The 14,055-nt window shown below is 44.0% G+C and overlaps 2 protein-coding genes across 2 annotated transcripts; both read right to left on the bottom strand.

Moving 5' to 3' along the window:
* Position 1: 1 nt before the first annotated feature.
* On the bottom strand, positions 2–3,518 carry LOC137606075 (interferon regulatory factor 2-binding protein 1-like). Its single transcript, XM_068331128.1, has 2 exons — positions 1,521–3,518; positions 2–153 (listed from the first exon to the last, which is right to left on the bottom strand). The coding sequence occupies exon 1, from the start codon at positions 3,310–3,312 to the stop codon at positions 1,546–1,548; it is 1,767 nt and encodes a 588-aa protein (XP_068187229.1). The 5' UTR covers positions 3,313–3,518; the 3' UTR covers positions 2–153; positions 1,521–1,545.
* A 561-nt stretch (positions 3,519–4,079) lies between these two features.
* Positions 4,080–13,846, bottom strand: LOC137606073 (heterogeneous nuclear ribonucleoprotein L-like). Its single transcript, XM_068331126.1, has 14 exons — positions 13,714–13,846; positions 13,136–13,254; positions 12,772–13,009; positions 12,388–12,473; positions 12,186–12,282; positions 12,012–12,084; positions 6,817–6,852; positions 6,495–6,563; positions 6,155–6,405; positions 5,638–5,759; positions 5,266–5,467; positions 5,133–5,190; positions 4,900–4,995; positions 4,080–4,781 (listed from the first exon to the last, which is right to left on the bottom strand). Exons 1-14 carry the CDS (start codon positions 13,795–13,797, stop codon positions 4,723–4,725), a joined length of 1,590 nt encoding a protein of 529 aa, XP_068187227.1. The 5' UTR covers positions 13,798–13,846; the 3' UTR covers positions 4,080–4,722.
* Between the last annotated feature and the right edge of the window lie 209 nt (positions 13,847–14,055).

Here is a 14,055-nt window from a genome sequence, read left to right as displayed (position 1 = left end):
TCTCAGAAGTGAGTCTTGTTGTGTCTTTAGTTAACCTTGTTTGTGTAGCTGTCCTGGAGTTCTCAGTGTTCTCAGAGGCACACGTGATGAACTGCAGCCAAAGTGGAACTCCGCTTGAGATAACAGGGAAGTGCTTTCAGAGTGTTTGATCCACTGTGGAGGCAGAGACACATTTTTGGGAGTGTTCAACAGTTGTGACTGTATTCAGATGCTTGAGGCATATTTGTAGCCTAGTAGTGTGTAAGTCTGTGTTTTTATCAGAGTATATCTTCACCCAAATGTTCTGTCACAGTTGATTGTTGAAGAGAAAGGAAACATGGTTTTCAACGGGTTTTACACTCTAAAAAAGGGCTGCATTCAACCATCAAATAAGAGCAATGAATGGTACTTTAGAAGCCTTGAATTTATTTTTAAAAACATTTTCAGTAGTTTTCCAAGTTACATGTTTTTGTCAGTGAACACATTTTGAAAATTCCCTTTTTTATAATTATTATAAATTCTTTTCAATGCTGTCTTTTTTATTTTTTTCCTGCAGATAATATACTGAATGTTTAACGATTTGTTGGGCATATCTCAGCCTCAGTAAACGTGACACTGAAGGGACACCGCTCCTCCGGCTTGGGTCTATTCTGTGTCCTTGTGTCGTTCAAGCTGCTTTGAATGCACCTTTGTTTTGACAGAACGTGGATTAAACCTGGTGGAGCAGACGGACGTGGGTGACTGAGCATGACGTAATCTTTAAGGACAGTTTACGATCAACCGCACTGGAGAACTATTCATTTAATTAAATGAACTAAATGACATGAAGTCTGTTAAAGGCTCTGAATGTCGGTTTCAATACACTCTTGCCCAGCCCTCGCCCAAGTGTTCATTTCTGCTACCAAAAAAGGGTAAATATAAATATAAATATGATTTTTAAAGTTTGATAGATGTAGGGAACGATCAAAGTTGTGTCCTTAAATTGCACGCCCTGCTAAAGGTCCTCAAACATCTTTAATCTTATCTGAGGAACCCTGCAGGGGTCGTAGGGCTAATATTAGATTCGTCATTCAGCACATTGAGTAAATCCGTTGGTTGAGGACACGACATGGATGTTTTCTTTGTCCAGTGTCACTTCAGGACTTGATTTTTCCAAAACACAAAATGCTATATTTATAAAATCACAATCTATAAAATCAGCAGGAAGCTGCAAAAACTTTTAATCCCCTGCTACAGAAAGGAAATCGAGTCATGCGTTCACAGATGTACACGCAGCAGGAGTAATGACTGGTTCTGTGTGACATCACTGTAGTGTGTTTTAACACACACTGTAAGGAAGTATTCCTCACGTGTCAGACTCAGTGTGAACAAACCGATGACATCAGCTTCACAAGTGAATTTTTAGAATGAATCTTCTCCCAATTTGAATTTTAAACAATCAACACCAGTTCTGATTGTTGCGTTGCTGTGAACATGATCAGAATATGTAACTATAAAGTGTTTTCTTCCATATGAATGTTTTATGAAAGCGACTTTCTTACCATTCACCACAATGGGACGGAGATGTCAAGGGTCGCTCTCCTTCTTTACCGTCACGTCTCCGTCTCCGGCCAGGATTGTTGTGATTTCTCCCTGCATGAAGGCCCAAGGCACCGAGGAGCCGGCCAGGGGGCATCGCTCCCCACTGGGGCAGTACACCTCCCCGCCTTGACCTTGACTCCGGATGAATCCTCGAGTACATGGGAAGCAGAACTTGTGGTGCGGGTCGGAGGGACACTGGACGAAATGAGTGTCCTCCAGTCGCTCTCGGCAGAGGGTGCAGCAGAGCAGCGAGCCCGGGGCGCTGCTGGTGGACTCAGCGGCGCTGGCGTTGCTGCTCGGACCCACCTGCCCTAAGGCCGCCTGGGAGACTGAGGTGGAGGCGGTGGAGGGGCTGCTGCTGGTGGGGCGCCCGGCTGAGGAGTGGGCCGTGGACATGTTGGGGCTTTCTCTGGCCATCTGGCTGGAACTCAGGCTGTCTGCGACGCCCATGAGCGCTGAGATGGGTGAGGGCTGGCTGTGTAAACGGGGCAGGCCCTCTTGGGGGGCGGCCATGCCAGAAAGAGGCTCCATGCCTGAGTAGGCACCCCGGGACCAGGTCTCCCTCGCTTGGTGGTCAAGTCTCCCTTCGCTCTCTCCGTTCTCAGAGCCCGGAGAAGCCTTGCGGCGCCGTGTTGTGCCCTTCACTGGTATGGGGCGTCCGGCGGCAGCCATGGCCAACCCTGCGTCTGGTTGTGGTAGAACTTCTGGAATCGGGGGCTCTTTGAACATCCGAACGCCATCATTCAACAGCTCAGACAGCGCACGCCAGTCTCCGGTGCCTTGCCGCTTCTCGTACTCCACGTAGCGTAGCCCGGAGTTCACCGCTTTCCCCACATCTTTGGCTGAATCGCGGAACATCTGCCTGACCAGGTCTGGGACGCCCGAGAAGATCATTCCAGAGCCTGCAGGATACTCCACAAACACCTTCAGCTCGAACTCTGGTGTTGCACTGGCGTCAAAGGCCAGAACGCGACCCATCAGGTTGTGGTCTTTCCTGAATCGCACGTTGAAGGGCACACAGCTGCTGAGCCCCAGGAGGACGTCCCGGACCGCTTTGGGACGGTTCGGCCAGCCTTCGACTCTGCTGCGCGCCACCTCGTTCAGTTCGGCCATCACTTCATTGTTCCTCCAGGCTGCAGGATCTATCCCCACCAGAGCAGAGGTGCTGGCCCCTACACCGAGGGACACCGCCTGTCTCCGGGCAGCATCACTTATTATGGAGCCAGCTGAGACGGCAATAGGGGTAGCCCCAGCTCTGGCGCCGGATAATGGGGCTAAAAGCCCATGGGGGGCTGCCACCAACCCCTGGGCTATCAAGGCATGAGAGATGGTGCCATGAAGATTTGGAACTGCCCCAACCACAGCCCTCCGGGTGTTGGGGCTCTGCCTGCTGCCCTCTGACAACGCCACATCTTCAGCTCTGTGCAGGCCGTTGGGGAGGCGAGAGGACACCCCATACTCACCCCTCCCCCTCTCCGAACGCTCCCCATGCTGCCGCCCGGCATCCACGGACCCGGACGAGCTCGGTTTCCCCTGCGGCGGACCGGGGGACCTGCCGTCTAAAACTCCGTGCGTGCTCTTTAGCTGCCTGGCGGTTTCGATGAGGAGCTCTATTCGGTCTGCCCCGTCGTAGTTGACGCATCCCCGGCACACAGCCTCGCTGAACTCCCACAGCATGGCCCAGGGCATCTTGGGCAGATCGCAGAGGTAGCACCATTGCCGTCTGGAGGAAGACTGCGAGGCGGAGGACATGTTGTTTACAGGCCCTCGACCAAACTTTCTTCGAGGCCTACGCGTTACGGTCTACGTTCTCAACGATTCTTCAATTCTCAGATACCAGGCGACACATGTTGCGCAAAATACGACGAAAATTTAACGGAAACTGTGCTCGAACCGCGACCGTTGACGGTAGTTTTCAAAAGTTAGCGACGGCTTCTTTCTCGGTTTGTTCGTGTCGGTTTGTGTGGAAGGAAGTAAAATGTCATAAGACACCGGAAACACCTACGCGACACAGGCAGAGGGCATTGTGGGATTTGTAGTTTTTAAATGTTAAACCGCTTTTTCGCAGCATAACGAGTAGAAAACGAAATACAGTACAGTAGTTGGATATATTGGCATATATTTTTTGAAACCTTTTTTTTTTGTAGAACCGATAATTATAGAACTTTTAATCCAGAGTTTCTTAAGATTTAGATCCTGAAATACAGCATAAATTTGAGCCTATAATTATTACACACCTAAATTTAATTATTATATTTATATTATACAGTATATTCGGTTTACATATTATATGATATTAAATATATCATATATATTATTAGATATTATCATATAATTATTACTACACACTTAAACTTCTACACAATTTAATGACTACTTACTGTAGGTCATCAAGCACTAAATATAATTTTAGTTTTAGCAATAACATGTGTTGAACAAATGGGAATGTAGACACACATATCATCTAATAAGGAATGTGGAACAGGGCTTAATAACTAACAGAGTAATTCCAGCCAGAGTACATTCTGTATTTTATTTCTGAAAAAGGTGACACCTACCAATCTGGATTGGGACATATCAGTACAGATATATATCTCCCTCAAGTCAGCCATATGTAATAATCTGTGTCATAATACTCTACAATTAGATTTTCAATATACTGAAGGCACCCCAAATACTTCTGTACACGCAGACATTATTTGATCCATAAAAAAACTACTGCTTTTCACTCTAAGAACTTGCCAATAAATGTATTTTATTTGATCAAGAAATAACATGAACCTGTCCCTGTCAAGGGTTAACAAATGATGAATAACATACAAACAGTCTGAACATTTAATCCCTGGTTATATCAACATTGAAATTATTTTCATAATGACTTCACTTGAAAAAACAAAATCTGATTTACATTTCAATATTATTGAAGGGTAAAGGAATTTATTAAAATTTAGTAACACAAACATAAAAATAAGAAAGTGATTAAAAAATAAACATGGTAAAAGAACAGCAAATGATACAAAATCTGACTGTAGGTGACATAATTTAAAGCACATTAATCTTAAATTTTTTTATCAATACTGAATGTTTATTGGGTCGTGACAGAACTACAATATATTCTATGAAATGACATAAAATGCTACAAATAGCTTGAGGATAGAGTTTTTAATTGGCGTGGTGTGTGGTTGAGAAACACAATTTCAGTGTGTAAGGATAAGACCCGCCTGTAAGAGAACAGAGAGAGATAACATGGATTAGAACAAACATAATAAAAGACAACTCTATCCTAAAGGATGCAGGGCCAGGTTTAAAACCTATGTTGGGAATGAGATAGGAACATACTGGGGTTTTTCATCTGGAAATGGTTCATCATGGCAAGAGCCTCCATGGCATCATTAATGGATTCCCATTCCAGAAGACCAGATGCACTTCGCTCACCTGTGAGAAACCAAGACAAGTGATTAGGTGACCAGAACAGTTACTAGTCGACTGTAAGTCAAAGCAGTGACACAAGCAGAGTTCTGTATCAGAACAACCATCAAAACACAGACCAGGCTGTAGATCTCTTTACTCACTCTTTCCGGTAAAAAGTTTCACACTTGCAGGGCTCTTAATTCCAAGTTCCTCACAAACCTGGAAAGTAACACCAGTTTCCAGTTAGAATTTGAAGCTGAGGTTTGTGGGAGGGAAGCTGGATGCCTCTCTTACCTGGTTGAAGATTTCTACAGAGATGTCAGGCTGTGCATTGAAGAAGTGCAGGACGTTGCTGGGGTGCTGGATTCTGTTCTTGGCCGCCTGCTCAGGGGACGTGAAGCGATTGTTGCGGGATCCGTGGAAATCTTTGAAGCTGCTGCTGTTGTCCTCTAACTGGTAACACTGACCGGGGACAATAGCCTGCTGTTTGGATACACTGCCGGGGAAGAGGTTTGAATCTTTAGCTCTAGCTTTTGAATCTTTTTTCTTTTTCTTTAAAGACTAGTGCCAAACTTTTGTGTCCCTCCTTGCAGTGACGGCAATTACAGAAACTGCTGACACAATGAAGGTAAACACTCGATACTTCATGGTCACGGCTGTTCTTACCAAACATTGAGTTTCTGACCAAACAGAAAGTTGTTGTTGAGGTGAGTGATGGCTCGGTCCACAGAGTAACAGTCTCCCATCTCCACCATCGCCGCTCCAGGTTTACTCTTCATGAACTTAATCTGAGGAAAGACAGAAACCTCCAGCTGATAAAACAACTAATTTACAGTATTTTCCACACTATAAGGCGCACCTCAAAGCCCTTAATATTCTCAAAAACTGACAGTGCGTCTTATAATCCAGTGCACTTTTCATGTGAAAACATTTTTAAAATAAGCCATTCATTGAGTTCTCAGATGAGTTCTCAACTCTCAGCTGTAACCTCAATCCAGTGCGCCTTATATGTGATTTTTTTTAAAAATGGGTGATTAATCCAGGGCACCTTATAGTGCAGAAAATACCGTACTCTTATGACCAACGGTGAGGTGGTTTAACGTCATTTTTTGATCATGTAAAGAAGGCCCGCTTAAAAGACTGAGTCTCTACAGGAAGCGTTTGTTGAAGGTGATTCACTTACCCTCTCTACGTTGCCGTAGAGACAGAACATGTTAAAGACTTTGTCGGCGTTGATCTTGGTGGGTTCCAGGCCGTACACCATGAGGACTGGGGAGTCAGCATGAGGGCCGTATTCAGGAGGCGGCGGTCCATAACCAGGCCCGTAGCGCTGGCTACCCCGACCACGCCCACCCATCCCAGGCCCCATGCGATGGGGAGGAGGGGGGCCGTAACTCTCATCATTGTAGCTGTGGTATCCTGCTTGAGGCCCACCTTAATTTAAAAAAAAAAAAAAAAGTCCATATATGTATATTATATATATTGGAATGCGATCCAGATCAGTTTCTTCTCTAAATATTTACCATAATCTGGAGGGTGGTCTCCAAGAAGGGCGGGCTGCCTCTGGCGTTTGTTGGGATTGGCATTCGGATCTAAAATGATGAAATAAAAAGTTCCTTATCAAACGACGACCTTTCCAAAGCTGTCAGGCAGATACATGACGAGGGCTAGCACGTGCTAAGGGGCAGGCTTGTGACAGACATGCAAAACAGCCACCTCACATCTTAAAGCGTTAAGAAAAAGCTGCAGGCTCTTTTGAACACATGCCATAATGGAGATTTTTAACAGTGATTTTGAAATAGAGCTCCTACTATCAGCCATCCTAGTACAAACACACACACACACCTTGTGAATTGTTCCAATTGCCTTCACCATCAGCATCTGTGCAGGTACACATACACACACGTCAAATCCAAATTAACATGGAAGAAGAATTCTAGCAAAGCAGCATAAAAATTAAAAAAAACAAAAACAAAAAAAACCTCTTTACATCCTAGGAAATCATGGAATAAAAACATCGGACATCAGACAGGAAATATTGATCGATGCTATAATGGAACATTTGAATCTTAGCATGTTTTATTGAAAACTATGAGAACTATACAGTTACTACAGACCAGATGAGACACAGGTGGAACATCAGAAGAGAATAGACATCAGAACTGACCGGATTACATTGTGAAGGGAGAACATGAGAACCGAACCGCAGGTTGAAGTTAGCTTAAATCAGTCAGAGGTAAATACTGACGTCCTCTGTAACGGTACAACCCCACACTTAGTGGGGGCCAGTCCCGATGGATATATAGAATTCTACAGATATTAAACTGTTAACTAATCCCATTGGCCCATAAGAGGTAGCTTGAATGTTTGTAAAAGTCCTAACTGTCCATCTACACTAATTAATCAAGAAGTCAAATGGAAAGAATGAAATCATAAAAGCTTCTTATGATGTTTCCCAAACACCTCACCTCAACTAATGTAGTGTAAGAACATGTTTGTCATACACTCTAGTGGGCCTCCAGTAGAACTACAGCGGTCTGATACAATCTTAGAATTTAAGACAAGTGTCAAACAATTAATTACCATGAAAGATTTGTTTTTTGCCTTTCCTTTAATCCCACCATTATAAGTCTGGTTAGAATTAAACCGCCTTGAGGGACCTGGGTGAGCATACTGAGCAACATGTGATTGATCCATTCATGGTTTTTTTGCCATTTTGCCAACCTTTTTGCTTTAATTGTCACAAAATCACTTCTTCCAGTCAAGCTCTGCTTAAAAACAAACTGCGCACGTCACATCTGTGACGATGATCCATGATGGTAGCTATTTCATATCTGCTACATGAAACATATGCACCTGTACCATAATTCTCACAAGTAGGTACAGCGATGTGAACAAAGGGAAAAGTGTGTTAAAGGTGGACAGTGAGCTGAAATCAGAGGCTTCTTGTCAGGAATGTGTGTTGAAGTGTTATAATAATTGAATGATGTCACTGAAGGCAACAGCATTTAGGTAATACATGGGCAGAGAAGAGTCGACTGGCCTGGCCACCGATTGTGATTTTGATTACAATCATCACAAACCCATTGTGCATGTGAACCATGCATCACACATACAGCAACAATCTGAGAATTAAACACAGAGTTTACATAAATGAAAACTAATCTGCTTAATCCCATTAGGAGCATATAAACAAATATTGTCAGGTTGTTGTTGTCATAAATTTTACCACAAAAAACCAACAACAGCTAGCACCGAAACAAAAACTCTTAATGTAGAAAAAAAAAAAGTCAAATGAAATCCAACCTACGTCGCTGGATACAAAGATTCTTGGTAATAAAAAATGAGGTTGTGTAATCAGCAAGCAGTTGGAACAATCTGACGGTAACTTTTAACTCACACGTTGTCAAGAGAAGGCGTGTTGATGACACAGAGTTCCTATTGGCCTACGTCATGTCGTATGAACACGAAGGTGCAAAACAAAAGTCATGCCGTTCGAGGCGCACAAGAACTTTCAACTTGTCAGATTATTCATTTATTTTCTGTCAAGTACTTACAGCACCACACATGAAGCAAGGGACACAGTGGGCAGGTAGGGGGCAGTCTTCAGCCAGGATTACCAGCCAACCTCTTGACTTCCAGCCTCAACTCATTCTCCCTCTTCAGTCCTTTCTTCCTTCTTTCATCCATTGTATCTCCACCACAGAGAGAAAAAGTGCATCCACGCATCCACGCTTGGTTTTGACTTGCCGTTGGTTCCTTTTTAAGGGTCACTATTAAAGGCTCATTTCCAGCTTACCGTGCTCTGACCACAAAGCAGGACATTTGCACCGTTTGAGAGTGGGCTGTCTGTCCACAGACACACTGAGCCAAACCTGCATCACACGGGAGGCGTTAAAGGCGTCACTATGGGCCAGTGCAAAAAAAGGGAAAATGAAAGCAATGTAGAAACAACACAAAAACTGCACAGACAAGAAGGAGAGGGTGGGGGGGGTTAGGATAGGGAGGAAGGTACAGGGAAAAACAGAACACCCGAGTCCATGAATGTAGAAAGTTCTAGGACAGGAATTTTATGTTTGCATCTGTGCTTGTATGCTTGACAGGTGTCTGGATGCTTGTGTCTTCGTAGCACCCCCCCCCCCGTGGATATTTCTTCTGGTGTAAAAATGGATGCTCACGTGATGCTTGCTGTATTTGCGTTAATAGCTCTCAGCCACTTGCAAAGTGGAAAAGGCATCTAGTGCTCGACAGTTAAGTCATCTGGAATATCTGTGTGACGATGTGCTGTCATGGCGTTCAGCGGTGTGTTGCCAAGGTGAAGTTCAGTCGTTATGATGTCATGTTTTGTTCAGGCTCAGGAAGGTGGAGTCAAGCGGGTATTAGCGTCTGATGTTTACTGTCCCAGTGTGTGGTATCATCTGTTCCCTGGGCCCGGCTGAGTGTGTCTGAAATCTCCTCTGTTGCTTCCTGTGGCTGTGTTATGGCAGGTACATCCAAAGGGCTGGAAGGGGGGGGGGGGGGCGTGGCCGCCTGACTCCCGCCCTCACCATCAAATGTGTTGTGTCAAGTCAAAAAAAACAAAAAAACAGTGGCGATTCCTCAGGGTTCTGCAGATGAGATGTGCTGTACTGGTTTAGCGGTGGAGGTGGAGGTGGTGGTGGTGGTGGAGGTAGATGCTTAGCAATCTATCAACGTCAGTCTGTGGCGGATATGCGAGGTGTCTGTTCGCATGGCCTTGGAGTAAATGGTGGATGCTGTCCACCACCAAAACGTAAATGGACTCCATGTCAGCTGGTGGAGATAGGGGTGATGATGAACTCTGAGTTGAGGTTGTGTTCCGGTGTTGTTGTTGTTTTTTTGCCCCACTGTGTCCAATGTACACCACAGTGCAGAGTTACATGAGTTGTGGCAGTGGATGCTGTTATAGCAGCCGCTGTGTCTGCTTATAGGTTGACGTAAGCCTGTATGAGTTGGCGCAGTGAGGACACAAGGAGTACCTCTGGTGGGTAAGGCAGCACGAACTTTAGAATGGCAACAAAGTTGTCAGAAACCTGTATGGAACTTTCACATGTACATGTTGTGGTCCTGCTTGTATACAAGAACATCAGCTACATGGTTAAACAGTCATTCTAGAAAGAAGCCACACCTCATTTTAAAGTTTGAAGATGTTTCACCTCTAAAAGGCGTTACCAAACAAACCTTAAAACGAAGTCCAATGGCTTAGAAATTAAAGCTGCCATGACTTGAATGACATTCTACACAAACATCATTGTAGTGTTTGTCGTAAAAAAATAGATAAAACACGTCCTCCATACAAACACACTGAAGTAATGGATTTACTTATGTTTTAAAAAAATAAAAATAAAAATCACAAATTCCAAAGCTGATGACCCAGAATCTGAAATATCACCACATGCAGTATGGTTTTCTCCAGATTCTAAGTATGTTCAGTGTTAATAAATGTCAGTTTTCCAGCTATGCTGAAATCTGTCTCCGTGCAACAGGCAGCATCTCATACATAAATGTATTTTGAAAATCGGTCACCTCACGGAATCAAAATGTTGGCGTGATCTTCACTTGTAAATGTGGTTTTGTTTGTTCTTTGTTGTATCTCTGCAAACAAAAATGATTTTAGATCTATTTGTTATAAAAGTTCGCCCTATCTGTCCTGCACCGAGTCTCAGAACACGAACATTATCCCATTTCGCAGAGCGATTGCACCACAACAAGGGCCACGCTACGGCGCCTTGGTTTGTTTACACTGAGCAAAACGGTAGGGGCACAACGCCACGCCAAGGTGTGACTTTTGAGAATGTGCCAGGTTACACGCATCAGACACGTCTGTGCTGAGCTCTGTAACTGACAAAGTAACACATCAAAACTCATTTACCTTTCCTTTTACACAGCTACTGATCTCATCCTCTACTCAAAGACCTTGTGCCGTCTCCACAATTTGAAGACTTCTGATCATAATTATCCTCTTCTGCTATGAACTGTTTTATATATACATATCACACACATAACACTGTCAACATATGGCATCTCATTCCTGACTGACACCTTGCCGGCTAGCTTCCTAGCTCTGTTGCTGGCACCGCTGAATAATAACTGCCCCGTATTTACAGGGGTTTTCCCGGACGGTCAGGTGCAATAAAGACACAACAGGCCCACCTAGAGCAAGTAAACAAGGCTTCAATTATGAAAAATTCTTCTGGTTCAAATCTATTACTCGTAATGCTTGTATTTAAATTGTGATAAAAAATACATATACACACTGTTTTTTTCAAATGTTTAAAAAAACTCATGTATTTGGAGCATATATTTTATTGGATGGATGCAAAAACCAACCATCCAATAAAAATTCACTTACATCATATTCAGTATTCTGGAGTCTTTATAATCCTCCTACCCTCCAGGTCCAATCGTCATGCACAAATACTCTCACAGCACATTAAAACCCAGGACAAGGTTTAAAATCAGAAATAGTTTCATGGGACCGTCAATAAGAGGAAGGCCTACTCGTCACAACAAGTAAATCTGCTGACTTGACCATTGATCCATCAAAGAAAGGCTTCATAAAATCTCCACTATGCTTAAAGGAATGCTAGCAGGTGACGTCACTGTAGTGTTTGTTGGACTAGCGTTGGCTGGGATGTGAGGTTGTGCAGCTGTGACATGCTCTACGGGGGGGTGTGAACCTATGTGAAGAATGATGCACCTGCGTCTGTGACGGTGCGCTGAGCTTTTCACATGCATGGGCCTGTCATTGAGGTTGGCTGCCCTCGAGGTTGCTCCTCATGCCCTTACTTTGAGTCTGCTGTGTGGTTGAGGACAATGCATGAAGACTGTAAAGGCAACAGAGGAATGCTGGCTCTAAACAGCTGAGCAGCATGGTGAACGGTGTAAAAAACAAACATCTGTTGTCTGTGATCAAAAGGAAATACCCACAGAGGGAGACAACCCTGACAATCCCATTCAGTGGCATGAGAGGAGAAGAGGAAGAAAAATGAGGGACAGAGGGATGGGGGACTGGATGTTACCTTGGCCACTGAGGTTTGGGTTTGTATAGTCCCATGTATCCTGGTCGTTCTTGAAGACATTGAGGCGCGCTGGCTATGAACAGGATTACATCGCAACAATCAAAAAACACTTTTCTTCTGTTAGCATCTGATGGTAACTCAACATGCAAAGCAGCTGACTGGTCCCAAACTCACCTTGGCATATTCAATCTTTAGTGTGCAGCAGCCTGAATAGATGTCTGCCCCATTCAGAGAGGCTTTGGCCCGTTGGGCACTTTGGACTGAATCAAATGTAAGAGCAACAAGTTAAGGAGATATCTGGTTATACAGTTATTGTGTAGCTGAACAATAACAGCAGCAATATGAGAAATAAAATTGGGATCATTGGAAAGGATATTCCACCATAGCCTGAACACCATTCTTCCTGAAGATGACGATCCTCTGTACCGGACCACAGTTGTTACAGATGGTGTAGAGCACATCCTGCAGAAGCACTCAGATGAGTTCATGGGAAGCTTAATCATAATTTCACAATGCATCATGATCTGACTGCCGTAAAAATTGGTATCAGTTTGCAAACATTTTAACAAAAACTAAATGGTAGGTTTCAATGCTATACATCCAAGACAGACGTGTGTAGTTTTTGCAAGACATTATTTAAAACAATGTTGTTTTTCTTAAGTCAGCAAATCACACATTTTGGAGGTGTTCACCAGCCAAAGTTCATCATGCATTTTTTAACTGAAGTACCACGTTGGGTTCCATTTCACAATCACTTTACCGTGGTGATGGGATAGATGGGGTTTATGATGGTGAGCAGCAGCACGTTGTTGACGGTCCTGGTGTCGTCTGAGTCCCCTGGCCGGGAGATCTTCTGGCTGGTGGAATAATTGATGAAGGCGGGGTGTCCTGCAATGTAAACCTGGTTGTCTGCTGCGTACGTAACAGCATTACAGGAGCCGTTCATGTCCTCGTACTCCACCAGGGCCTGGCGCTTCTTGGGCATCAACACCATATAACTGTAAATATTTCAAAAAAGGAATAGAGAATATTAATAAAAAATCATAATCTGGATGTGTGTAAATAAAAAATGTGACACACGAATACACAAGAAAAGAATAATAATACTATTACTCTGTTATTACCTGATGGCTCCGAACTCCTGCAGGGCCTCCACCAGATCAGCCTCCATGATCCCGTCAGCCAAGCCCCTGATGTGCACCACCGGGGAGGGTAGAGGTTTATGAGGGTCATCGTAGTTCTCCTGAAACATGCAGGATGTTTGAAGGGTAGTAAATATAATGTAATCCGTACTGGAGGAGAAGGATGGCGCAGCGGGGAGAAGACGAGCGGCGGCAGCCTCCAAAAGATGACCGTTAGATGGCCATCGCTCGAACGGTAACTAGCATGAACGCCGAGCGTTGGTACGACACAGCACACGCCTATTAATGCTAATTTGAAACTTTTCCAATTAGCTGAAACGTGTTTTAATCGGCAAATGAATATACATGAATTAATTGTTCAGTACTTGTTCGATATTCGACAAACTCCGCGGCAGCTGTGACGCTGTTCTAAGCTAACGGTAAACCTTGAGTCCAACCTGCCGCTGACGTGAGATGATTTGGCCGTTAGGAAACCCTTCTCGGCTCCCAAAACTCGGCTAAAATTGGCAAATTTTAGCACCACGAAGGATAGACGTCCAAGGAAAACAGTTAACTATTACCGTTGTCATTCCTCCGTCCTCGGTTTTCTGTCTTTTCGTTGCTCTGCCGCCTTCTCCGTAGTATCGCCCCGCAGCTGCAGCCATGTTGTCCTGTCCCCTGTGCCGGGTTATTGCTGCATTCAGGATGTGTAGGAAATTCCTAAACTTATTCAAAGTTTTGACGATTATGTTCTCAGTAACCATAAACAGAAATAGGAAACTGCGAAGACGCATTGATTTAAAAGAAAAAGACGTAATTATTCATATTTTGAGAATATCTGTGTAGAAATGAAGCTTATTTAGTCCAAATATCATTCAATAATTTTACCGCAATTTACATTCACTTATTTACAAACAGGTCGA

The sequence above is a fragment of the Antennarius striatus genome, chromosome 13 (genome assembly GCF_040054535.1).
Source record: "Antennarius striatus isolate MH-2024 chromosome 13, ASM4005453v1, whole genome shotgun sequence".
NCBI lineage: Eukaryota > Metazoa > Chordata > Actinopteri > Lophiiformes > Antennariidae > Antennarius > Antennarius striatus.
This window is presented reverse-complemented; position numbering and strand designations above follow the sequence as displayed.